The sequence below is a fragment of the Notechis scutatus genome, chromosome 1 (genome assembly GCF_049901735.1).
Source record: "Notechis scutatus isolate UNSWTSFEM ecotype Mainland chromosome 1, rNotScu1.2, whole genome shotgun sequence".
Taxonomy (NCBI): domain Eukaryota; kingdom Metazoa; phylum Chordata; class Lepidosauria; order Squamata; family Elapidae; genus Notechis; species Notechis scutatus.
Window position 1 is genome coordinate 332,896,458 of NC_142009.1, and position 27,558 is coordinate 332,924,015.

A 27,558-nucleotide genomic window follows, 5' to 3' on the forward strand; every position below is an offset into this window, starting at 1 on the left:
TCGTGACCCAGCTAGGTAACCTCATCAGTGCTAGAAGGTGTGTGTGAAATAGTACATAGAAGGGAGGGGGTTTTGTGGAGTGGAGGAGGAGGGGGAGGAGGACTGTGGGGTCCTTGGTGCTCTCTGAACTTGGCTGTTTCCTTGTAGACGTTTTTGACCCAGCTAGGTAACATCATCAGTGTTAGAAGGGGTGTGTATGTGAAATAATACATTCCATTATTTAATCCCATTATTTAAACCCCTAGGAATAATAGAGGAAGGGAATGCTGAGAGGTTACATTAAAGGGGTATGTAAAATCCTCAAAAGGGAATTTTAAAAAGGGGAATAACATGGAGATATTATTAGGTCCATGAGAGATCTGTTCATGAAATAAATGACGGTTTTGCAGAAGCTCATTTCAACAGTAAGGAAACAAAAGAACATACTGGTTTTGAGGGTGGAGGAGATGCTCTGTGTTAAAATGTATGAACAAAAACTGGATTTTTCTTTCTCTACACTTTCCTTCTTCCTTTCTTTGCCCTTCTTTTTCCTTGATTTAGCATCCAGCTCGTATTTTAAAGCTGCTTCCTGCCTCTTCTCCTTTGCCTTTAATGCATCAAGTTGATTGGACCTTTCTTTGCCCAGCTGGAGATGCCCAGAATGATAACCCATCCTGGTTACCATAAATAGCCTTCTTAGAGCCTCGTTTGCTACAAGCATCCTTTCTTTCTTTCTTTCTTTCTTTCTTTCTTTCTTTCTTTCTTTCTTTCTTTCTTTCTTTCTTTCTTTCTTTCTTTCTTTCCTTCTCTCTCTCTCTCTCCTTCCTTCCTTCCTTCCTTTCTTCCTGCTTGCTTTTTGTTCACTCTCATCTCTTTTTCTATTTTTTAAATTTTCTTTTTCTATTTTTTTCTCTCCTTTGTTTTTTTTCTATTTCTATTTCTCTTTTTCTTTCTTTCTCTCATGCTCTTTCTTTTGTCTCTCTTGCTTTCCTTTCTTTTTCTATTCCTCTGCCTATTTCTTTCTTTTCCTTTCCCTTTCTCTCTCCTTTCTGTCTCCCTTTCTCCTTTTTTTCTTTGTCTTCTTTTTTTCTTGTCTTTTATTCTCCTTTCTTTCCTTTCCCTCCCTTTCTGTTTCCCTTTCTCTTTGTTTCTTTTTCTATTTCTTTTTTCTTTCTTTCTCTCATGTTCTCTTTCTTTTGTCTCTCTCTCTTTCCTTTCTTTTTCTATTCCTCTCCCTATTTGTTTTCCCTTTTTCCTTTCCCTCTCTCTCCCTTTCTGTCTCTTTTTTTCCTTCTCCATCTTTTCTGTCTCTCTTTCCCTCTCTGTTTCTCTTTGTTTCTATTTCTTTCTCTCTTTTCCTCCTTTCTTCTCCACCCCTTTCACGCACATAAACAATCCAATTTTGACCTGCTCCGCCCAGGGAAAAAATGGAAAGAAGCAACAGCCCTTGTTTCTAAAATAGTGGTTTCCGCCTCCGTAATTTTAAGAGTGACCTTTAAAAAGAGCACCAAGGTTTTAATTTTCACCCATGGCCACCTCCATTGCTCATTTGCCCTGGACTTCTCACCCCGGCCACCTAAAATTGGGTACAATCAGAGGTGAAGGATGACGTTGCAGTGTTTTGGTTTTAGACCCACATCTGGAACATCTGTATTTTTAGTCAGGGAACAGATTAGTACACCAGGGAGAGCTTAAAATGGCCCCGTAACTTAGAATTTCCTTTGTTTTCCTGTGTGCGGTGCATACACAGGCTCTAAAAATAAATCCACATTTTAGGAAAGAGCCGTTTATTTTGGAATCACCTGCAGGGCAGAGCAAATCACAGAGGTTCTCTGTTGGGAGAGAGAGAAAAAATTATAAATATCTTTTGTGGTCAACTTCTGAGAATGAAGAAGCCGTGCAGGTAGTCCTTGACTTACAACAGTTCATTTAGTGACCGTTTAAAATCACAGCGGCGTTGGGAAAAGGGACTTCTGGGCATTTTTCATACTTAGGACTGTTGTCCCCATGGTCAACGTGATCAAAATTCGGACACTTGGCAACTGACTTGTATTTATGACGGTCGTAGTGTCCCTGGGGTCACATGATCCCCTTTTGCGACCTTCTGACAAGCAAAGTCAATGGGGAAGCCAGATTCACTTGACAACCGTGTTAGCAACTGAACATCTGCAATGATTTGCTTAACAACTGTGGCAAGAAATGTCATAAAACAGGGCAAAATTCACTTAACAAATGTTTCACTTAGCAACAGAAATGTTGGGCTCAGTTGTGGTCATAAGTCAAGGACTACCTGTGTCAACTAAAAAATACTCATTTGGGTCTTTTTAGTTGTCAGCATGCTTCAGATAATTGCTTTGGCAGTCGAAGTTGTTGGCGCGCAAGATTATTACTGGAGAGCATGATCGATGACTCTTGGCTATGGATGTGTCCCATTGGAGAATATACATCCAGGGGGTGGGGGGAAGACCAGGGTCAAGGGTGGAATGAATGATGTGTCAGAGTCGGCTACAACCAGGAAACTCTGACATGTCAACTCCTAATAAATCAATCATTTTTTACTCTGAGAGATGCGGCTAGAGACTTATGATTTGAATGGGGGTGCATGTCGGAGCCTTGACAACCTGTACTTCACAGCACAGAACCAGAACAGAAGATACTCATGGGGTGTCTTGGGAATAAAACCCCATCAAGTCAACAGATCCGGGAAGCATACATGAGATTGCAGATTAGCTTATGGAACTTCCCGCCACAAGATCTGGGGTTCTCTTAAGTCCATAGCAGAGTGGCCAAAGATCCCTGCATTTGGCCTCCATTTTGGGTCAGCATGGAGAGAAACCACAGAGAATATTGGACCAGGATTCCCCACTGGGGAATTCTGGGAGTTGAAATCCATACATCTTAAAGTGGCCAAGGCTTAGAAACACTGCTGGCTGAAGAATTCTGGAGTTGAAATCCACATGTCTTAAGATGGCTAAGGTTAAGAAAAGCTGCTGACCAGGGAATTCTGGGAGTTGAAATCCTCATGTGTTAAGATGACCAAGAAACCAGGGAATTCTGGGGGTTGAAGTCCACATGTCTTAAGATGGCCAAGAAACCAGGGAATTCTGGGGGTTGAAGTCCACATGTCTTAAGATGGCCAAGAAACCAGGGAATTCTGGGGGTTGAAGTCCACATGTCTTAAGATGGCCAAGAAACCAGGGAATTCTGGGGTTGAAGTCCACATGTCTTAAGATTGCCAAATTAAGAAAAGCTGCTGACCAGGGAATTCTGGGAGTTGAAATCCTCACATGTGTTAAGATGGCCAAGGTTGAGAAACACTCCTGGCTGAGTAATTCTGGGAGTTCAAATACAGACGTCTTAAGGTGGCCAAGGTTGAGAAACACTGCTGACCAGGGAATTCTGGGAGTTGAAGTCCTCACATGTTAAGAGGGCCATGGTTGAGAAACACTCTGGCTGAGCCATTCTGGGAGTTCAAATACAGACGTGGGGCCAAGGTTGAGAAACACTGCTGACCAGGAATTCTGGGAGTTGAAGTCCTCACATGTTAAGAGGGCCATGGTTGAAAACATTGCTGTCCAGGGAATTCTGGGAGTTGAAGTCCAGACATTGAGAAACAACAAGTAACACATGCAATTTATACGGGAAAGCTAAGAATATATTTTTAACCTTTATGAGGGGAGGCTGAATTTTGTCCCAGTGTAAAATGTGTATTTTAAGCCATAGTTCACCCTCAGCTCTCCACCAGCACTTTGCAAAGCCGGGCATAATAACTTTAGGGGTTCAGACAAGGCCTATTCTGAAGTTGGCACTATTCATTGCAACTGATTAAAATCCTGTTTGTCTGCCACACACATGCAAGCCTCCCAGAAAATTAGAAATAAATATCTATTCTCCTCTCTCTCTCTCTCTCTCTCTCTCTCTCTCCTCCTCTCCCTCCCTCCTCTCTCTCTCTCCTCTCTCCTCCCTCCCTCCCTCCCTTCCCCCTCTCCTCGGACATCAAAGTGAAATGAATTCTTCCCCCGTGTTGCAATTCTTCCATCTTGCCTGTAAAACTGGTTAGGTGACTTCGAGTAAGGTCAACAAGAACTTTAGCACAAAGACTGGGTGCACTTCAATAAAGGTGTGTTGGAAGGTTTAAAGTACACAACTGTAATTGCAAAAGGGTCCATCTTTGAAGTTCAGGAAATCTTTGGCTCCTTCCTGCTTCTTTACAGGTGGTCCTTGACTTACAACCGTTCTTTAGTGACCATTTGAAGTTAAAACGGCACTGGAAAAAGTGACTTATGACCAGTGATGGGATTCAAATTTTTTTTACTTCCGGTTCTGTGGCGTGGTTTGGTGGGTGTGGCAGGGGAAGGATTCTGAAAACTCCCCATTCCCTCCCCACCCCACTAACCTGCTTTCCAGCTCCGTTCTCCTGTGCAGGGCAACAAAAGAAGACCCAGCCAATCAGCTGGGACTTGGGAGGCGGAGAATAGATGGGGGCGGGGCCAGTCAGAGGTGGGATTTGCCGGTTCTCCAAACTACTACAAATTTCTGCTACCGGTTCTCCAGAACTGGTCCGAACCTGCTGAAAACCACCTCTGCTTATGACCATTTTTCCCCACTTATGACCCCTGCAGCATATTTATGACGGTTGCAGTTTCCTGGGGGTCATGTGATCCCCTTTTGCGACCTTCTGACAAAGCAACGTCCATGGGGAAGCCAGATTCACTTTACAGCTGTGTTACCGATTTAACAACTGCAGCAATTCACTTAACAGTGGCAGGAAAAGGTCCTTAAATGGGGCAAAACTCACATTACAACTGTCTCGCTGAGCAACACAATTTTTTTGCTCAGTTGTCGTAAGTAAAGGACTACTTACGGCAGGTCACTTCTGAACCTCTGAACTCTCTCATCTGTTCTTCGCTGGCTTGTTCAGGCAAATAACTCTGGAAATGCAAATTACAATTCTAAGGAGTGTTGGAATTTGCAGAGGGAAGAAATGGCTTCTTTTGACAACTGATTTGTTTAACCCCTTTGTAGGGTTGCCTAATAATCTTGATGTTATCTGAGCAAGTATTTGAACTGGGTTTTCCTGCTTTGCCACTATAACCAGAAGTTTCTTGGAGCAGTTGGGGGATTGACTGATAATGTAATTGACTGATAGTGTAACTGACATCGATCAGTATCCTGAAGCTGATTGAATCAGCCCAAACAATCATCCACTATAGCAGGGGTGTCCAACCTTGGCAACTTTAAGACTTGTGGACTTCAACTCCCAGAATTCCTCAGGCTGAGGAATTCTGGGAGTTGAAGTCCACAAGTCTTAAAGTTGCCAAGGTTGGACACCCCTGCACTATAGTGTTCCATGTTTCCAGTCAGATTCTTAAGGAAGCCGCCCCCAAATGGCGTAAACATTGCTTCTCCCATCCGTGCATTGATGGATCTTGAGAACTTTAAGGTAGACTGCTCCTGTGCAGGAATAACAGAATAACAGAGTTGGAAGGGACCTTAGAGGTCTTCTAGTCCAACCCCCTGCTCAAGCAGGAAATCCTATATACCATTTAAGAAGATGGTTGTCCAATCTCTTCTTAAAAACCTCCGGTGTTGGAGCATCCACAACTTCTGGAGGCAGGTCGTTCCACTGGTTAATTGTTCTCTCAGTCAGGAAATTCCTCCTTAGTTCAAGGTGGCTTTTCTTCTTGATTAGTTTCCACCTGTTGCTTCTTGTCCTGCTTTCTGATGCTTTGGAGAATAGCTGGACTCCCTCTTCTTTGGGGCAAATATTGGAAGACTGCTATCGTGTCTCCTCTAGTCTTTCTCTTTGTTAGACTAGACCTACCCAGTTCCAGCAACCGTTCTTCATACGTTTTAGCCTTCAGGCCCCTAATCATCTTCGTTGCTCTTCTCTGCACTCTTTCTAGAGTCTCAACATCTTTTTTACAGAATGACAACTAAAATTGGATGCTGTATTCCAAGTGTGGCCTTACCAAGGCCTTATAAAGTGGTATTAAGTCTTCCCGTGATCTTGATTCTATCCCTCTGTTTATGCAGCCTAGAACTGTGTTGGCTTTTTTGGCGGCTGCATCACACGGATGGCTCATATTTAAATGGTTGTTTACTAGAACCCCGAGATCCTTCTCATAGTTACTATTATTGAGCCAGGTAGCAACTATTGTACCCTATGACTATTATTAAGTGTTGTACCTTATAATTCTTGACTCTTTTATGTACATTGAGAACATTTGCACCCAGAAAAATTCCTTGTGTGTCCAATCACACTTGTCCAATAAAGAATTCTATTCTATTCTATTCTGTTCTGTTCTGTTCTATTTTCTATTTTCTATTTTCTATTTTCTATTTTCTATTTTCTATTTTCTATTTTATTTTCTATTTTCTATTCTATTCTATTCTATTCTATTCTATTCTATTCTATTCTATTCTATTCTATTCTATATTTTATATTCTATATTCTATTTTCTATTCTATTCTATACTATTCTGTTCTATATTCTATATTCTATATTCTATTCTATTCTATTCTATTCTACTCTACTCTACTCTACTCTATTCTACACCTGTGCATAGAATAAAGCTTCCATCTAACATTCCTAACTGCCGTACTCAAATATACTTGGCATCTGACACTACTGTGTATTCTCTGTGTAGTTGACAACAGTTGCTGTGCTGTTGGAAGCTGGCAAGACAATCCCACAGTTGTAAAAAAAGTGATTTTGAAGCAGTTCAGTTAAGCACGAATAAACGTAAGTGAAATGCTGGAAAATCAGTGAAGATCAAGCGTAGTTTCAGAGTTCAAAAAGAGGTAAAGGAGGACCTTGAAAATGGTAGATAATTTCTGTACGAAGTTACAGAAACTGTTCAACACCACGTCTGGGAACACACAAAGCTGCCATTACTCAAAGCCAACATGGTTTTATCAAGAACAATTCAAATCAAAAGTGGATTCCTAAAAATGGTATCTGGTATCTAATGTCATTCCAGTCATTCCTTATTTGCTATGATTCTTTTTCTGTGATAAAACAAGCTATGGGTAGTCCTCGACTTACGACCACAATTAAATCATCATTTTTTTTCAATGACATTGTAACTCGGAACAGTCACTAAGCGAACTGTTATAAGTCAAGGACTATTTGTATTTTAGTAGACTAAGGGTCTTCAAACCTGACAGCTTTAAGACTTGTGGACTTGAAGTGGTGGACATGCCGTGTAGCAAGAAAATATTGGATAAGGACAAAAAAAATGGATAGAAGAAATAATTAAACAACAGATTGAACTAAGACGGAAGCTTTTCTATGAGGTATAATAATGGGAAAATATGATAAGGAAACAGAATATCTAATGCTATATCTATTAACGGTGGCAAGAATAACTTACGCATAAAATTGGAAAAAAGATAATATGCCACTGGAGGAAAATGAGATAAAAAAGATACTAGAGTGCGCCAAGATGGATAAGTTGACCATGGAGATAAAAGTCAGAGAGGAAATGGATTATTATTTGACGTGGAATGCATTGTATGATTGGCTAAATAATAGATACACAGATGAATAGAGAAGATGGCAATAGGATAATAAGGCAAAGGTTATAGCGGACAAAGATAGATTAAGGAATATAAATGTACAGATAGTTAAGATTTATGTAAAAGTATGTATACCGTTATGGAAGTGTTGCAATGAATGGAAATGATGTTGTATATTAGAAAAAATTGTTTAATAAAAATTATTTAAAAAAAAAAAAAGACTTGTGGACTTCAACTCCCAGAATTCCTCCTCCAGTCATGTTACCTGAGGAATTCTGGGAGTTGAAGTCCACAAGTCTTAAACTTGCCAAGTTTGAAGGCGCTTGTAGTAGACCAAGGGAATGCTGCGGATGTAGTATATCTTGATTCAATAAAAGCAATATTCTTACAATATTCTTACAGATCCATGTGAGGACATTGCAACCCATAGACTTTGCAAATGACAGAACAGCTTTCTGCTTTGATCTGGTGCCAGCCTTGCAAGGTAGGCCAGGCCAGGAAGTAGCAAGCAATACAGGTAGTCCTCGACTTATGACTAACTCTAAATTTCCCTGGCAAAGCAAGGCAGTTGTTAAGTGAATTTTGCCCCATTTTACAACATTTCGAGCCCCAGTTGTTAAGTGAAATCTGACTCCAAGCTCAACAGATTGGCTAACCCGAACCCAAAATGATCTTGCCAACCCAACTCAAATCCCAACCCAAAATGATCTTGCCAGCCTTGAATCCTGGCCCAAATCAAACCAGAAATTGTTGAGCTGTGACAAGTATCGGTTCTGCATTCAAAAAGTAAAAAAAAGATGCAGGCCCGGATAGATGGCTGTGTGAGGTTCTACAGATGTTCCCACGTCTCAATATAAGTAAACGGGGAGCTGCAGCAACTAAAAAGGCCAATAACAATCCTTGGTTGTGCTAATTAGCCCCTTAATGATAATATTCTTTACTGGGTGGGATGCAATTTAAAAAGGGCAGGAAGAAAGGGTGAGTACAGAGGATAACTACAGGATATTAAGCTGTCTTTTTAATCTTAGACGGACCAGACAGAGCTCAAGCAAACACAGATGTGCTAATATTACTTTATTATAAGGCTATGTTAATGGAGAGCCAGTTTGGTGTAGTGCTCAAGGCATTAGGGCAGGAACCAGGGGACAGGGAGTTCTAGTCCTGCCTTAGGCATGAAAGCTGGTTGGATGACTTAGGGCCAATCACCAGGAGATGGTGAGTTCTAGTCTTGTCTTAGGCATGAAAGTTGGTTGGGTGATTTAGGACCAGTGACCAGAAGATAGTGAGTTCTGTCTTGGCCATGAAAGTTAGCTGGGTGACTTTGGGCCAATCACCAGGATATGGTGAGATCTCGCCCTAGCTTAGGTATGAAATCTGTTGGGTGACTTGTGAGTTCTAGTCCAGTGTTGGACATGAAAGCTGGCTGGGTGACTTTGGGCCAATCACCAGGAGACTGTGAGTTCTAGTCCTGTTTTAGGCATGAAAGTTGGCTGGGTGATTTAGGACTAATGACCGGAAGATTGAGTTCTGTCTTAGGCATGAAAGCTGGCTGGATGATTTTGAACCAATCACCAGGAGATGGTGAGTTCTAGTTCCACTTTAGGCATGAAAGTTGGCTGGGTGATTTAGGGGCAATCACCCGGAGACAGTGAATTCTAGTCCCACTAAGCATGAAATTCAGCTGGGTGACTTTGGGCCCAGTCACACTTTTTCGACCCAACCATGTCACAGGGTTGTTGTGGGGAAAATAGGAGGAGGAAGAAGTATTAGTGTTGAATTATTTTAAGCGATACTAAAGGCAGGATATAAACACATTAAATAAATAAATAAATAAAACCAGGAGAGGGGATGACCTTGGGCCAATCACATACTTGGGCCAGTTGTCCAGCTGATATGTGTGTGTGTGTGTGTGTGTGTGCGCACACACACACACACACAAACACTTGTTTTTTTACAAACCTATCATTGTGTGAATAGTGTGGAACCAGAGTGTCTTACATTTTAGAACAAATATGACAATATTCTTCATATTTAATACAGTTGACAATCTTAATATCAGTACACATAGTTCGTTAAATTGTAACCTTTCATTCCTTGATTATTCACCATTTCAATATCTTATTTTTGTGTCCGTCTCCATATTCTGAATATCCCCCTTTTAACTACAAATAAAATAGTATTAATCATATTTGTGATGTCTAACAGACTCATATCATTCTAATAAAAATTCACCAATTTATATTGGGTTATAATCTTCTACTCTTTACCCCCTTTCTAATTTTTAACCACGCCACTATTATATTTATTCCCAGGTCTTTTTAACCTATTCCATTCAATGTATGGAGACCAAGCCCTGTTGCTAATGGGAACAAAAGAGGGCTGGTTTAGCTTGCGGAAGAAAAGAGAAAGGGGAAATGACGATTGTGGCTTGCAGCTCTCTTAAAAGGCTTACTCTTCCAGTTCTCTGTTGAAACCAAAAGCAGGAGAGAAAAATTGGGTTGAAATTCAAATGAAAATCAGTCTGAAACTAGCAGGAAAGTCCTAACCGTTTCAGCTGTTAAGCAGTGGAAGAGCCTGGTGAGAAGCTACCTCCCTGACTTGAAATGGAGTTTCAAACTAAGGAGAAATTTCCTGACAGAACAATTAACCAGTGGAACAACTTGCCTCCAGAAGTTGTGGACGCTCCAACACTGGAAGTTTTTAAAAAGATGTTGGTCAACCATTTGTCTGAAGTAGTGTAGGGTTTCCTGCCTAAGCAGGGGGTTGGACTAGAAGACCTCCAAGGTCCCTTCCAACTCTGTTATTCTATTCTATTCTAAATGGCCAGGATGGTTTTACTGCAGGGGTCACCAAAGTTGGCAAGTTTAAGAGTTGTAGACTTCAATTCCCAGCATGGCTGGTTGGGGATTCTGGGCATTGAAGTCCACAAATCTTAAAAGATGCCAACTTTGGACAACCCTGGTTTAGTGGAGTTCTGCGCCCAGCAAGACGAGGTTGGATTGGATGACCTCTGAGGTCCCTTCCAGTTCATACAATCCTTGATTCCACAGTTGCCTCTCGCCAAAGAACCAAAGCCAAAGTCAGAAGCTAAGATCCCAAGGAGGTTGACTATACAGGTGATCCTTGACTTACCAGAGTTCATTGAGTGACCGTTCGAAGTTACAATGGCACTGAAAAAAACGTGACATATAACCATTTTCGCACTTCCGACCGCACGTGGTCACATGATCAAAATTCGGCCGCCTGGCAACTGACTCGTATTTATGACGGTTCCAGTGTCCCGGGATCATGTCATCCCCTTTTGTGACCTTACGACGAACAAAGGCCATGGGGAAGCCAGATTCATTCAACAGCCAGAGTACTAACTTAACAACTCCAGCGATTCACTTAACAACCGGGGCGAGAAAGTCATAAAACGGGGCAAAATGCGCTTCACCCCTGTCTCGCCTAGGGATAGATATATAAGTGGTAAGTCGAGGACAACCTGTATTTCTGCCCACGGGGGAGGGTAAAAAACCTTGGTTAAACAGACGCGAAGCGTGACCTAAAGCTAGTTTGTTCCATGTCTCCCAATCTTTTCTTCAGCCATCCGACCCCATCAGCTTTGCATAAAGACGCCGAGGGGGTGTGTAATTGGCTTAGCAAGCTGGATAGGGGGATATAATTAGATCTGTCACCCCTTTTGAAAATATTGGGGGGTGTCCTTGAGGATTTGCACAGATTGAGCAGTGGCTGGGAGCAGCAAACGTCTGCATCCTGCATTCACTATTAAAAAATTCAGCCGGAATGAGATCACAGCCGCCGCGTTTTCTGAATTTATTTTTAAGAATTTCTAAGAATTGAACAGAGTGGAGAGTGGAGTGGAGTGGAGTGGAGTGGAATGGAATGGAATGGAATGGAATGGAATGGAATAGAATAGAATAGAATAGAATAGAATAGAATAGAATAGAATAGAATGTATGGAATAAGGATAGAAGAGAATAGAGAATAAAGAATAAAGAATAAAGAAGAGAAGAGAAGAGAAGAGAAGAGAAGAGAAGAGAAGAGAAGAGAAGAGAAGAGAAGAGAAAAATATAATTCTTTATTGGCCAAGAGTGATTGGACACCCAAGGAATCTGTCTTCGGTGCATAAGCTCTCAGTGTACATAAAAGATATAAGTGATAAATCATGATCGTAGTCATCATAAATACATTCATCATGAATGTATAAACTTAAGAGTATCAGAGATTGTGGGGAATAATATATTATAACATATAATATTAGCTCAATAGCCGTGATTCGCAAGAAAGTGTGTGGTTGGGCTTAGATTTTGGGGAGGAAAATAAGGCGGAGGGGGTGGAATTCTGCCTCTGCCTACCAGCATCCATTGGTATTCATCTGGCTAGCATTCTGTCAGTGTGTGAGAGAGTTGAGGGCTGTTTGGAAACTGAAACAGTATTTGCTGTGTGAGCAAGAAGACAGCAAGGAGCCTGGGCGTGGCTTAGCTCAACTGTTCTGTACTAAAGCTGCTTGATGCTCTGAAACTGAAACTGAAACTCTTCTCCTCTGCTTGTGTTTTGCATTTGGAACAGATTTCTTTTCAGGTGGGGAGGGGGAGTAGAAGTCCTTAGCATCAGTGCGTGTTAATAATAATATACAAAATACTAATGCTCTGATGGTCATTTAGAAAAATCCTTTCTTAGTGAGCACCTAGAATCCAAGAGGAACATACATGCCAAGTTTCAAGTTTGTAGGCTTTATGGTTCCAGAGATTTTGTGATGACGCATGAGTGCTTTTTTGCTTTTATATATATATAGATAGAAGATAGAAGATTATCCCCCACAGGAAAGAGAAGCAGAGATGGTCAAAATTTATTCTTTTATTCAAAGAAAAGAATATCTCTAACCTTGTTTCTATTTTGAAATTGCTTCCGGATTTTGTGCACGCAAATAAAAAAAAAATGAAACTTTGATTTTTTTTATTTTTTGCTAATTAAATAGGTTTATTGTTATAGAAATGGCTTGTATGTACTGTTGTGTAAAAGTATAAAAGTTGTGGTTGTAATGTTCTTCTCCTGTGCTAAAGAGAGTTGGAGGTTGGTATCATTTTTCCTTTATTTTCCATCTTTACACCATATTTTTTTCCTTTCACTCCTCCTCCTAAGTTTCTACTATTGTTTTTGAATTTCTCTTTGTGTTTGATATTTTGATAAACCAATAAAAAGTTACCCCCCCTCCCCAAAATGAGTATCAGAGATTGTGATAAGAAGCCAGATTGGGTGAGCATCTTAAAATAGCTGCTGGAACCGTGATTTGATTAATTCAGCCCTCCTGCCATTGTGTTTCTGGCCTGGAATTTTTATCGGCAGATCAAATTGATCATCAGAATCTTGTGGTTTTCCTCTCGCAAGGCTGCAAAAATAGCATAATATTCTGTAAATATTCTGCCTAGGACGCAGGGACTCGTATTATTATCTGAACTTGGCTTGATTCAATTAAAAAGAAGAATGTTTGACATCTGCTTGATGGAATCAGGAGTTTATTTGTTTTAAACCTTTTGAGAAAACCACGGAGGAATAAAAATTGCATCGGAATGCGCCCTAATATAGAAAAGAATTCTGCAGAACAGTTTGAAGTCTGCTCATTCAGCAAACTCCTAGCAGAAACGTGTGTGTGTGTGTGTGTGTGTGTGTGTGTGTGTAAAATGTTATAAGGGGCTACTTAATGGACCACAGATAGCTGCGTAAAATGTCCAGATTCCTGAAATGTGGTTGTGGTGCAGTTGTGCAGCTTTTGAGGAGAAAACACGGCAGAATCTTAATTTTATTAATTCATTCAGATTCTACACCAGCATTCTGCCATAGTTGGCTTGAAGAATTTCAGTAAAACTAACAGTTATTTTTAATGGATGTCCAGTGTGAAGACTGTTCCTTATATAACTAAAACAGTTTGTGTGTGCAAAAGAACACCCACATACTTAAAACAACAGAGAGGTCAACAAATTCCCTAAAAGGAATGGAAAATTGAAATTAAAAGGAGGTTTCTGGATGAAGACCATCCATGCTACTGAATTTCTGAATTTTACTGCAGGACCAAGCCCAGATGGAATGAAGCTTCGGGAATTTCAACAGACTACTGTCTTGCCTTTTAGAGCAAATCACTTTATCCATCAAAAGATTTCGAAGCGAATGTCTTTGCTACATAATTTTTTTTTGTATTGGAGGTTTTGAATAGGAGATAACTAAACAAAAACTAAGGCAAAGAAAAGGAAGAAAGGGAAGAGAGGGGAAAAAAGGAAACTGCAAAAATATAAAGAGAAACAAAGAGAAGCTTCCAGTTTTCTCTGCAGCAAATGCAAAATAGCATTGCAAAGTTATCTCTTGCTTTAAAATGACAAAGGAAAGCTCACTTTTTTCTATTGCCCCCCCCTTTTTTTCTAATTACCAAAACCACAAGTGCATTTATTTCTGTTTCATGCAAAAAGCCTATCAGAGTTTTCCAGTCAGTCATAAATTTAGCTATTGCCTTTAATCAAATGTTAATTTGGCCATTTTGAGTGAGAAAAAAGGGAGCCAAAAAATAATTATATACAGTACAGGCAATGCTCAACTTAACTGTAATTGAGTCTCGAATTATGGACGTGAGCCCTGCAGGTCGTTAAGCACTTGATTTTACATATTTTGCAGTGGTTGTTAAACAAATACCGTGGCCATTAAGTGAATTCATTGTTCACAAAGGGCATTTTTTGCTAGATTTTTGTTAATACTGGTTTCCAGGAAAAGTGTCGTAAATTGTGGTTACTTGACTGTGGGATGCTACAAAGGGTCATAAATGACCATTTGGCCGAACACCCAAAAATGGGATCATGTGACTGTGTGGATGCATGGACCTTTTTAGTTCCCAACTATGATGAGAATAAAAAGACTGCCTACTTTTTCTTTGGCCTGTGCTTCGATTTTCAGGTTGTTTTCATGAGATCTCAAAATTCGTACAGGCTGTATTGTAGGGGTGGACTTCAGCTCCCAGAATTTTCAAATGTGGAAGCTTTTAAGAGTGGTGGACTTCAACTCCCAGCATTCTCAAACGTGGTGACTTTAAGGAGGGGTGGACTTCAACCCCCAGAATTCAATTCCCAGAATTCCCCAGCCAGCGTGGCTAGCTGATGAATTCTGGAAGTTGAAGTCCACATGTCTTTAAATGGCCAAGTTCAAGATACCCTGTTGTTATCCGGAAGGACACCTCACACACATACACAATGCATGTTTTCAGTCAAAAGAGCCTCGGAAGCAGGCTAATAATATGTAGAAAAATGTATCATTAACCTACATTTCCCCCCCCTCCCCCCCGAGAACCAGTTTGGTGCGGTAATTAAAGGCCTCAGGCTAGAGACCAGGTGGATGCAAGTTCAAATTCTGCCTCCGGCGCGAAGCCAGTTGGAGCTGACCTTGGGCCAGTTACTCACTCAATCGGCCCTGGGAAAAAGACACTAAAGGAAAACAACATCCAAAAATGACGCCAAGAAAACTTCAGGGACTTGACCAAGCGATTAGCCAAATATTAAGATTTATTTATTGTGTGACCTACTTCTGTTTTTTTGGGAACACAGTTTTTCCTGCAAAACATTTGCATGGCTCCAACTTTGCTAGCTTTCAGGAAAATAGTCCCCCTATTTTTTATATATATATATATATATATATATATATATATATATATGTATATTATATGTATATGTATATGTATATGTATATGTATATGTATATGTATATGTATATGTATAGTATGTATATATATGTGTCGCTTGTTGTTTTTCCCCTCTTGTAGTTGTTCTTTAAAGTTGTGCAAGCACCAGCCTGAAGATGGCGTATTTTTTGATATATATATATATATAGAAAACATATATATATATATATATATATATATATATATATATATATATATATATATATATATATATATATATATATATATAATACAAACTATTCTAAAAATACGAGTTCCAGGTATACTTGTAAAAGAAGAAACAGACATCCTGTGATCTCAAACTTAAAATTACATTTAATGTACTTACTAAGCTTTCGTCAGCCTCTGGTAGCTTAATACTCTTACGATGTTAGCAGAGACTAATGAAAGCTTAGTAAGTACATTAAATGTAATTTTAAATAGGCACCAATATATATATTGATGCCTGTCATACCCCTGTTGGAGTCTGAATCAGAGAAGGAAGACTAACAGCTGACAGGGATCGGGAGTGTGGCTCCGTTGGCTGTGGAGGAAACTGGGGAAGGGCATAGTCCGGCTGGGCAGAGCAGGGGAGAGATAGAACAAGGGAGAGAGAGAGCAAGGGAGAGGGAATTCAGAGGAAGACCCAGGCCCAGGCCCTCTTCATCCTAGGGCACACAGGGAGGAATGGAGAAGAGAACAACATGGGTTGCGTAGCTTACAGGGGAGGAAAGGGCCCTGATTCCCTTCATTTACCACAGCTGGGAAGAGAGTTTAAAAGAGAGTCAAGCTGAGAGCGGCATCTGCTGGGAACAAACATGAGTTAATCTTGTGTTGACTTTGGTTATCTGCGTTCCTGGCATCCTCTCAACCGGGTTGAATTACTGTTGTTCCTTCACATCTGGAACTCCTTCTTTTGCCCTGCCGGACTAATTACCTCATTTTGCCTTCATTGGACTTATAGTTACAGTTTGTGTTGACCATGTTTTGGACTTGATTCTCTGCATCCAAAGGCTGTACCTGGGAGAGTTTTTCTCCAGCCCAGAACCTCGGGGGCAAAGTTGGAACTAATAAAGGGACCTCTACTGATTATCTGACTGTGTTGCCTTTGTGCCACGCCCCTTTGGGTCATCACAATGACTGTGTGCTACCTTGAGCTGTTCTATAATTAATTACAGGCAGTCCTCAACTTACGACCACAATCGACCCCCACATTTCTGTTGCTAAGTGAGACAGTAAATTTTTTTGCCATTTTATGACCTTTTGGGCCACCGCTGTTAAGTGAATCTCTGCAGTCGTTTCAGTTAGTCACACGGTTGTTAAGTGAATCTGGTTTCCCCGTTGATTTTGCTCCGTCGGGAGGTCACAAAAGGGGATCGTGTGACTCCAGGACACTGCAACCATCATAAATACAAGTCAGTGGCCAAAAGCATCTGAATTTTGATCACGTGACCATGGGGATGCTGCAACAGTCGTAAGTGTGAATGTCATGTCCCTGGTGGAGACTGACTCTGAGGGAGAGGAGGAACAGCCAACGGGGAGTGGAGGTGTGGCTCCGGAGGTTGTGGAGGAGGCTGGGGAAGGGCAGAGGTCGGCTGGGCAGTCAGGGGAGGACCCAGGCCCATCCCTCCCCATCCTAGGGCACGCAGGGAGGAGAGGGATAAGGGGAGAGGTGGTCTCCTCGGGAGGAGAGGGCCTTGATCCTCTTCATGGGCTGCAGCTGTGATAACTGAATAAGAGTTTGGACCTGCGTACTGGCGAACGCTGGAAACAAAGCGTGTTTTATTTTGGGCTGAAGTTATCTTGGTTGGTATCCTTCCAACAGACTGCCTTGTTATCTCCTTGAATTTGGTAAATACTTCTCCTGTTCCGTTGTGGACATTTCATCATTGTAGTTTGTTTGGTTTTTTATTTCACCTCTATCTGCTCATTAAGTTCGGACTGTATTGCTTTTTTTTGAAGACTATTTTTGAATAAGTTTTATCTCCAACTGAGAATTATTGAACAGTGGGGCCAAGTTGGAGGCATTAAAGGACATTTATTTATGTTTTGGATTTTGTTACGTTTGTGTTACACTCTGGGTCATTGTGTTACACTCTGGGTCGTAAGTCACTTTTTTCAGTGCCGTTGTAACTTTGAACGGTCACTTAACAAACTGTTATAAGTCGAGGACTGGAGTCTTCTCTATTTAGACCACAAGACACAACTACAATGGTGAAAAAAAAAGAGGAATATTTGTCAATGTGACAGCTGAATGGAAGCAAAAAAAGGTGAAAGATTTATACGATCTCAAGGGAAACGGCAGCAATCTCTGGTTTAAAGGACATTAGAAAGGTTTTGATTTGATGGAGAGAGAAAAACATTGGGAAAAAAATTGCCTATGGTCAACCATCAAAAGGGTGACATTATGGAAAAGATCTCCTCATTCCTCCCTAGAATTATTGGCACATTAAGGCAGAAAAAATTAAATAGTTTTACATAAACTATATCAATGCGGATTTTTTTTCTGAGAACATATTATATTTGATGACATTGCTTGGATAATTCTAGGCTCTGGAATTTGAGCTTTCAAAAACATCAGTGGAAGATATGATCATTTTGGTTTATTTTATTCCTTTGGAATTAAAGGCATCAGAAGTGATGGTGGAAAAAAAGGAATGTGGCATTTATCTGTTTGCTTATTATTCATATCCCAGCTTTATTTTTTTGATCAGAACTCAAAGTAGAGAACGTTTTAACAGGTAATCAGAGTTGGAAGGAACCTTGTAGGTCATCTAGTCCAACCCCCCATCCAAATGGGAGACCCTACACCATTTCTGACCAATGGCAGTCCAATCTCTTCTTGAAAGTCTCAAGTGATGAAGCTCCCACAACTTCCGAGGGCAACTTCTGTCCATGAGTGGATTGTTCTCACTGTCAGAAAGTTTCTCCTTATTTCCAGGTTGAATCTCTCCTTGTTCAGTTTCCATCCATTATTCCTTGTCTGGCCCTTGGGTGCCTTGGAAAATAGCTTGACCCCTTCCTCCTCTCTGTGGCAGCCCCTCCAATATTGGAAGACTGCTATCCTGTCTCCCCTGGTCCTTCTCTTCCTTGGACTAGCCAAGCCCAGTTTATCGTATGTTTTAGCTTCCAGTCCTCTCATCATCCTGGTTGCTCTTCTCTGTACTTTTTCTAGAGTCTCAACATCTTTTTTATAATGTGATTTATAATATAATTTATAAATACAACTGGATGCAGTACTCTAGGTGTGGTCTTACTAAGGCTTTATAGAGTGGTATTAGTACTTCCCTTGATCTCGATTGTATCCCTCTGTTAATACAACGTAGGATTGCATTAGCTTTTTTGGCTGCTGCTGCACACTGCTGGCTCCTATTTAGCTGGTTGTCCACTAAGACTCCAAGATCCCTCTCACAGTTCCTGCTATTGAGCCTGGTTTCACCCAGTCTACACGTATCCAACACATCATCTTCCTCCTCCTCCTTTCCCCAAAACAACCAACATTGTGAGGTGTGTTGGGCTGAGAGAGAGTGACCGGCCCAAAGTCACTTCGAAAGGTCACTAAATGAACCAGTTGTAAGTCGAGGGCTACCTGGGTTTAATTTCCAAGTTATATACAAGTAGTCCTTGACTTACAATTGTTTTGTTTAGTGGCTGCTTGAAGTTACGACGGCCCTGAAAAAAAGTGACTTACAATCAGGGGTGGGGTTCAAAAAATTCCCAACAACCAGTTTGCTGCCCGGGTGCTGGGTGGGCGTGGCCGTGGTGGGCGTGGTACCAGAACTTTCGGGAGGGCCGTTTTTCGCCTTCCCCAGAGTCCTGAGGCTTCCCTCGGGCCTCTGGAAGGGCGAAAACGGCTGTCCAGAAGCTGGAAACAGAGCCGGCAGCAGATTCGGACAGTGAGGAGGTTGGGGAGGAACCTGGGCCAGTCCTGGAGTCTGGGGAAGGCTCAGACGAGGGCTCTGTGTCGGAGGCAGAAATAGGGCCAAGGCCGTCTGACAGTTATCAGCTGCCTTCGGAGTCGGAGATCAGTGAGGCAGAAGAACAGCTGGAGCCTGTTCCCAGTGTGCGCATGCACAGAGCTGCCAGAAGAATGGAAAGCTAAGGAACAAGGGTCAACTTGGAAGTAAAGCCACCGGTGGACAGTGAATGGCCCCTCCCATAGGGAATAAAAGAGGAGTGAAAGGAGAGTGGGGTTTTACAGGAGACAATTAGTTCATTGGGTTGAAGATCTGTTGCTGCATTCTTGCTAATTATTGTCTGCTGCAATGTGGAGTCTGAAAGATATCGGCCTGGCAACTCTCCCAGCCTGCTAAAGGTCTGTAATTGTGGAATCTCTTGAAAGACTGTTGGCCGGGACTTTGTTGGAGAGGAATTCACTGTAAACTCAATAAAAGAGGTTTATTGGGATGAGGATCTTCGTGCTAGTTGGGGAAGCCTAGGTCAGAACAGTTGCGGACAATAAATGGAGTTACATACCGTAGCCGCTTGAGCAGGGATGGATGCGAGAGAAGAGTTGGCAAGGAGCCCTATTGAATGTTGTGTCTTTTTTTCCCCCCTTTGCAGCCTCACTTCCTTTCGCCATCCTGACCTTGGTCAATTCTCCTTACAAAAGGGGTTTCTACTGTGAGGACGCTTCCATCCGTTATCCGCACAAGCCGGACACCATTACGCACGGGGTGATGGCTGGCGTGACCATTCCCTGCACCGTTTTTATAGTAAGAACAATGTTTTGTTTTGTTTTTAAAAAAATACTCTACCTAAAACAAGCTCGGAATACAGGCAGCCCTCGACGTACAACCGTTCATTTAGCGACCATTTGAAGTTACAGTGGCACCAGTGGTGGGTTTCAATTTTTTTTTTCTCCTGATTCAAAGAGCTCCCTTCGCACATGCTCAAACACCTCCCTCTGTATCAACACTGGAAAGCTGTTGTGATGACCCGGGGCGTGACACAAAAATAACACAGTCACAAAAGTAGAATAAATTCTCTTTAATGCCTCCAACTTGGGCCTCAATGTCCAATTATCCTCGGCTGGATATCAAACTCTTCCAAAAACAGTCTACAAATGGAGTAAATGCAGTCCAAGCCCAAAGTAAAGATAATTAGAAATTTTTAAAAAAAACCAACACAAACCAAACTGAAGTCATTAAAACGGCAGGCCAGGATGATAAATTGCAGACTTCCACAAGATAATGCAGCAACCACAGTTGGGAGGATGCCAAAACCCAGATAAGCCTGACCAAGATAATGCACGCTTTGCTTCCAGCAAGGTGCTGTGTACAAACACCCTTCTTATGTCCTGTTTTCCCAGCTGCAACTAATGAAAGGGATCAGGGCCGTTTTCTCTCCCGTAAGCCACGTTGCTCCCTTCTCCGTTCCTCCCTGCGTGCCCTAGGATGAAGAGGGGATGGGCCTGGGTCTTCCTCTGAATGCTCAGCCGGACTGTGCCCTTCCCTCCACAGCCACCACCTGTCTCCACACTCCCACTCCCTGTCAGCTGCTCAATCTCCCCCTCAGAATCAGACTCCAACAAGGGCATGACAGCTGTGCTGTCTTTTAGCTCAGCTGAGGCGTGGGAATCTGCTCTCTGCACAAATCAGCTGATCTAATAAACAACAGAATATAGGAGAGCTAAGAGCAGGGGCGGGTGGGTGGGGCCCAGCCAGAAGTGGCATCTGCCGGTTCTCCGAACCAGTCAATCAGTTTCGCTACCGGTCCGCCAGAACCGGTCAGAACCAGCTGAATACCACCTCTGAACGGCATTGAAAAAAGTAACTTAGGACCGTTTTTCACTCTTACGACCGTTGCAGCATTCCCGTGGCCACCTGATCAACATTCAGATGCTTGGCAACTGACTCATATTTATGACGGTTGCACTGTCCCCTTTTGCGACCTTCTGACAGTTCAGGTGAGGAGGGGTGGACATATTTCTTTCTTTAATCCAAAACTGCTATTTTGGGGTGCAATCTTCTCCCCCTACTTCACCCAGTCCTTCCCAGTATCTTACTATATCATGCAGATGGTTTTATTGGTTAAAAAGTACAGTGAATTCGTGTAGGGAGAAATAACTCGCAGCCAGTTTCTTTTTAATTAAAACAGTTAAAATGTGATTTATTTACGTTACGTTATTTAGCATAATAGAGCCTATACACAAGTATAGAGAAAGGTTGGCCTTTATTTCCCTAATTTTGGAAAGTACATCAACAGTCCTCAGTCTTTGTTTGGTCTTGTGATAATCCTTTTATCTGATTACAATCAAAAAGTGTAGTCTCAAAAATAGAAGATGTTAAGTAAGAATGAGCAGGTAATTCCTGAGGTTATACAATAATTGCTCAATATAACCTTAGTAAAAGAGACCAGGAGCAGTGAGCTTAATTGTTTTGTATGATGTAAAAAAGGAAGCTTTAACGTTTAAATTTAATGCCAGCCTCTGAACTCTGCTGTTGTTTGCAGATGTGAACAAAGAACCCTCACACAATTTTAAAACCTTGGTGTGTTTTTTCTCAGCCATTCTAAATTTCTCTCTCTTTTTCTTGATGAGAAACTAAATTAAAGTTTCCGACTCGAGGTGGCTGAACAGGATAAAAGAGCTTGTTCTCTGGTTGAAAAATTTAAGGGCAGAAGTCGCCGTTGCATTTTCCCAGTACAGGTAGACTTCAACTTACGAGTTTCTGTTGCTAAGGGAGAGGTTTGTTCAGGGAGTTTGGTCCCATTTTATAATTTTTCCAGATTGTTGGGGGCCAGAGGCTGACTCTGTAAAACTTTAGAGCATGGGTCACCAACCTTGGCAACTTTAAGCCTGGAGGACTTCAACTCCCAGAATTCCCCAGCCAGCAAAGCTGGCTGGGGAATTCTGGGAGTTGAAGTCCTCCAGGCTTAAAGTTGCCAAGGTTGGACACCCTGGTTTAGAGCATGAGTCGCCAACCTTTTGGATCTCAGGGACCACCAAACACATAATTTTAAATCCTAAGGACCGGAGACCCTGGGAAAATCCCCCCAAAAGTCTGCAGGAAAATTCCCCACCCTGTTTTCCTACCGATCAATTGTTCTTTACTTGGGATCTCAGGATACCATCTCCAGCTCCGTTCTCAGGGGGGAGAGAGAGAGAGAGAGACTTTTTGGCTTCATGCAAGGAAAGCAGCAGAAGCAGCTGAAGTCTTTCTTTCTCTCCCCCAAACTCTGCCAGAAATGAGTCTTTGTGAGACTTGTTGCACCGGCGCAGCCTCTTGAAGCAGGATGACTTGCAGGGTCTTAAAGACTCATTTCTGGTGAAGTTTGGGGGAGAGAAAGAAAGACTTTTGCTGCTTTCCTTGCGTGCAGCCAAAAGCAGCAGAAGAAAGAAACGGAAAGAAGCAACTTGGTGGCCAGGCGAAGCGCGTGGGGCGAGTGGGGCAAGTTCCCCCCTCTGCCCTTTCCCCCCTCCCCTCACTTCCTCGTGTTGTTCGCAAAGCAAGCGACGCAAGCCTTGTGTTCCCGCGGGCCATGTGGACACCGCAGCCTTGTGTTCCCGCACAGCCTGGATTAATTGCTTTGGGGGAGACATTTCTCTGCAGACCACCAGTATTTTCTCATGGACCACCAGTGGTCCCCGGCCCACTGGTTGGTGACCACTGGTTTAGAGAAGGCTGTAAAAGCGCTGTGAAGTGGTATAGAAGTGCTATTGCAATGGCTATTTTCTTGCAACGGTCACTAAGTGAATTGCTGCAGTTGGTAAGTTAGCAACCCGGTTGTTAATTGAATTTGGCTTCCCCATTGACTTTGCTTGTCAGAAGGTCGCAAAGGGGGATCCCGGGACGCTGCAACCGTCATAAAGATGAACCAGTTGCCAAGCACCCGAAGTTTGAACACTTGACCATGGAGATGCTGCAATGGTCGTAAGGGTGAAAAACGATCCTGTCACTTTTTTCAGTGCTGTTGTAGCTTCGAATGGCCCCTAAATGAACAGTTGTAAACTGAGGACTGCCTGTAGCACAATTGGTCCTTTTTGCATTTGAGGAATAGAGTAGAGTAGAGTAGAGTAGAGTAGAATAGAATAGAATAGAATAGAATAGAATAGAATAGAATAGAATAGAATAGAATAGAATAGAATAGAATACGGTATAGAGAATACAGAATAAAATTATAGAATAGTATAGAATACAGTATAGAGAATAGAATAGAATTTCAGAATAGAATAGAATTTCAGAATAGAATAGAATTGCAGAATAGAATAGAATTGCAGAATAGAATAGAATACGGTATAGAGAATCGATAGAATAGAATAGAATTGCAGAATAGAATAGAATAGCATAGAATTTCAGAACAGAATACAGTATAGAGAATAGAATAGAATAGAATAGAATAGAATAGAATAGAATAGAATAGAATAGAATAGAATACAGTATAGAGAGTAGAATAGAATTTCAGAATAGAATAGAACAGAATAGAATAGAATTGCAGAATAGAATAGAATACAATACAGAGAATAGAATAGAATTACAGAATAGAATAGAATACAGTATACAGAATATAGAATAAAATTTCAGAATAGTATAGAATACAGTATAGAGAATAGAATAGAATTGCAGAATAGAATAGAATACAGTATAGAGAATAGAATAGAATAGAATAGAATAGAACAGAATTGCAGAATAGAACAGAATACAGTATAGACAATAGAATAGAATGGAATTACAGCATAGAATAGAATTATAGAATAGAATAGAATAGAATAGAATAGAATAGAATAGAATAGAATAGAATAGAATAGAGCTGGAAGGGATCTTAGAGGTCTTCTAGTCCAGCCCCTGTTCAAGCAGGACAACCTATTAATATTTCAGATGTGACTGTAGAGTCTAGACCAGGGGTGGGCAAACTTTTTGGCTCAGGGGCCGCATTGACTTTTAAAATTTGACAGACGGGCCGGGTCAGCACAAGATTTTTGGGGAATCGCCCCCACCCTTCCCCCTTCTCCTCCTTCCCTCCCCTCGGAGGCCCCTGAGTCAGGAGTTGCTACCACCGGCGCGCTCCAGTCCCGCGTTGCCTCGGGAAGGGAAAGGCAAAAAGGAAGAGCCGCGGCGGTGCTTTGCAACGGGAGCAGCGGCACCGGAGGCTCAGGCTCAGCGGCTCCTGATTTTGCCTTTTCCTTCCCAAGGCAACGCTGGACTGGAGCCGCACGGAGCTGCGCCGGCGGTAGCAACTCCTCACAGCCCCAGCCAGACACCTGAGCGGAGCCCGGGCGAAACTGCCTGTTGCTGCTGCCGGAGCACCGCCGGGTCACCTCCTCCAAGCAGCTCACCCGCCCGCTGGGCTTCCCCTCTGCTGCGCGCTCGGGGCCAGGCGCAGCGCCCGCGAGTTAAAAGGAAGCCGAAAGTTGCTGGGAAGTTGCTCGGGTGCTGGGAGCAGGCTTTTAAAGTGCCGCCCGAGCAAAGTTTAAGCAGCCCTTCCTGCTCCTCGGCGGGAAGACGCTCCAGCCTGCAAACTTTGCCTTTGCAAAGTTTAAGCCTGGAAGCCCGAAACCCAAGCAACTTCCCAGCAACTTTCGGCTTCCTTTAACTCGCAGGCGCTCATGCCTGGCGGAGGGGAAGCCCGAGCCTCCTCCAAGCAGTCCGCCTGCCCGCCCGCCGGGCTTCCCCTCCGCCGCGCGGCTTGGGGCCAGGCGTGAGCACCCACGAGTTAAAAGGAAGCCGAAAGTTGCTGGGAAGTTGCTCTGGTTCGGGGCTTCCAGGGCTTTGCAAAGGCAAAGTTTGCAGGCGGGAGCGTCTTTCCGCCGAGGAGCGGGAAGGGTTCGCCCGGCGGGTGGGGCAGGCTGCTTGGAGTGGGCTGCTGTGCGGCTCGGGCGAGGCGCGAGCGCCCGCGAGTTAAAAGTTGCTGGGAAGTTGCTCGGGTGCTGGGAGCAGGCTTTAAAGTGCCGCCGCCCACCGGGTGGAACCTTTCCCACTCCTCGGGAAGACGCTCCAGCCTGCAAGCTTTGCCTTTGCAAAATTTAAGCCTGGAAGCCCCGGGAAAAAAGGGGGATCGGGGGGACTCACCTTCGGAGAGGTCGCACTTGAAGGTGATTTCGAACTCCCAGCCGAGGTCTTTGCAAATTTCTTTTCTTTCCTACCCCTAGATCGCTCCGCACTGTTTTGCAGCTTTGGGGGCCACGCGACACAGGGCAATACGCCACACCCAGCGATTTTTTTTTCAGGGCGGGCCGGATTGGACAGACCAATGGCAGTTATTTTTTTTCAGGGCGGGCCGCATTGGACAGACCAACGGGCCGGATGTGGCCCCCGGGCCGTAGTTTGCCCACCCCTGGTCTAGACTCTTCTTAAAAACCTCCAGTGTAGAGTTCACAGAGGTGTCCTCGGTCGTGGATGGTCACCAGATGACTTAAAGATAGTAGCATCACCCCAAGTTCGACTCACCAGCTTTGGGGGGGGGTGGAAATTGAGGAGGGGGAGGGCTTAATGGATGTCCCAGGGGGAACCTCCCCTCTCATTGTTTCTCTCCTCAGATTTCAGTAGGCGAGGCTTACCTGGTCTACACCGAACGCTTGTACTCCCGTTCCCAGTTTAACAATTACCTGGCCGCCCTCTACAAAGTTATTGGGACATTCCTGTTTGGCAGCGCCGTCAGCCAGTCGCTGACTGACTTGGCCAAGTACACGATCGGCCGCCTGCGGCCCAATTTCCTGGCCGTCTGTGACCCAGACTGGACCAAAGTGAATTGCTCGGTTTACATCCAGGTGGAAGACGTGTGCCAGGGCAACTCCAGAAGCATCACAGAATCCAGGTACGTTCAACGCCGTCAGAGATGCAGAGGGTCCTCGGATTTACGACCGCAGTTGGATCCCGGTTTCCATATCCATATTCCATACTCGCTCGATACCCATGCTTTGCTACGAAACTATGTGGTAGAGCTTAGTTTTGGGGGAGGAAAATAAGGGGGGGGGAATTCTACCTCTGCCTACCAGTACCCATCGTTATTCATCTGGCTAGTGTCCTGTCAGTGTGTGAGAGAGTTGAGGGCTCTTTGGAAAGTGAAACAGTATTTGCTGTGTGAGCAAGAAGGAGACAGCAAGGAGCCTGGGCGTGGCTTAGCTCAACTGTTCTGTACTAAAGCTGCTTGGTGCTCTGAAACGGAACCTCCTCTCCTCTGCTTGTATTTTGCATTTGGAACAGATTTCTTTTCAGGTGGGGAGGGGGAGTAGAACTCCTTAGCATCAGAGCGTGTTAATAATAATAATATAGGAAATATTAATGCTCTGATGGTCATTTAGAAAAATCCTTTCTTAGTGAGCCCCTAGAAGCCAAAAGGAACATAGGGGCCAAATTTCAAGTTTGTAGGCTTTACGGTTCTGGAGATTTTGTGATGATGTGTGAGTGGTATTTTGCTTTTATATATATAGATAGATAGATAGATTGCTTCTGTATTGCAGTGGAATATTCCCTGAAATTTTTCTTCCAGGAAAATAAACAACAGCTGGTCCTCATTTAGTGATCACAATTGGACCTGGAATTTGGTCATTAAATGAAACATAATGTGTGAGGAGGCGGCAATATACATTTTCTAAAATAAATAAATTAATAAACTGTGACAGTGTTTGTACTCTTATTTTAGCTTTGTTTACAGACCAGCAAGTCTGTAAATGCAAGGATTTTTGTAAAGTTCCTTTTTCATCACTGTAGTAAGGGGATGGTCACTAAATGAGACAGTCATAAAGGAGGACTATCTGTATCTATAATTAACTATTAACCTTTCTTTTCTGGATTCTTTTGAATCAGTCGTGACTCCAATGACCGCCTGACCGTGTCCCTGCAGTTTTCTTGGCACGTGGTTGGCCATTGCTCCCTTCCTAGGGTTGAGGGAGAGTGGCCGGCCCAAAAACACCCAGTTGGCTTTCTGCCTAAGGCAGAACTTGGACCAAAAAGGCCCCATTTTCTAGCCTGCTGCCTTAATCACTGCACCAAACTGCCCTTTTAATTAAAGTCTATAAAAATTGTGAGGATTTACTTACCCAGTGGCTACACACACACACACACACAATATTGCTTCTGTCCAAACAGGGTCATTGAGGTGAGGAAGTGGTTACCCAAATGCCATTACAAAAGTTCATTTAGTGACCGTTCCAAGTTACAACAGCACGTAGAAAAGGGACTTATGACCGTTTTCCACACTTAACAACCGTGGCAAGCATCCCCAGAATTCAACCGCTTGGCAACTGACTCCTGTTGATGACGGTCGCAGGAGTGGGATTCTACCGGTTCGGGCGGACCAGATGTTAAAGCTACATCCGGTTGGCCAAACCGATATGGATGGCCCCGCCCACCTCGCGCCTCCTCTCCCAGGAGTCTCCACGTGGCCCATTTTCGGTGGCGGTAAATGCAGGGTCCACG

General features: G+C 43.0%; 1 protein-coding gene across 1 annotated transcript in view; it reads left to right on the forward strand.

The window, feature by feature from the left end:
* The window catches only part of PLPP2 (phospholipid phosphatase 2), a 53,877-nt gene that overhangs the window by 19,402 nt on the left and 6,917 nt on the right, over positions 1-27,558 (forward strand). The window contains exons 2-3 of the mRNA XM_087952769.1: positions 19,763-19,914; positions 25,677-25,954. Of these exons, the coding sequence (XP_087808895.1) occupies positions 19,763-19,914; positions 25,677-25,954 (430 nt within the window). The remainder of the gene's footprint in view (positions 1-19,762; positions 19,915-25,676; positions 25,955-27,558) is intronic.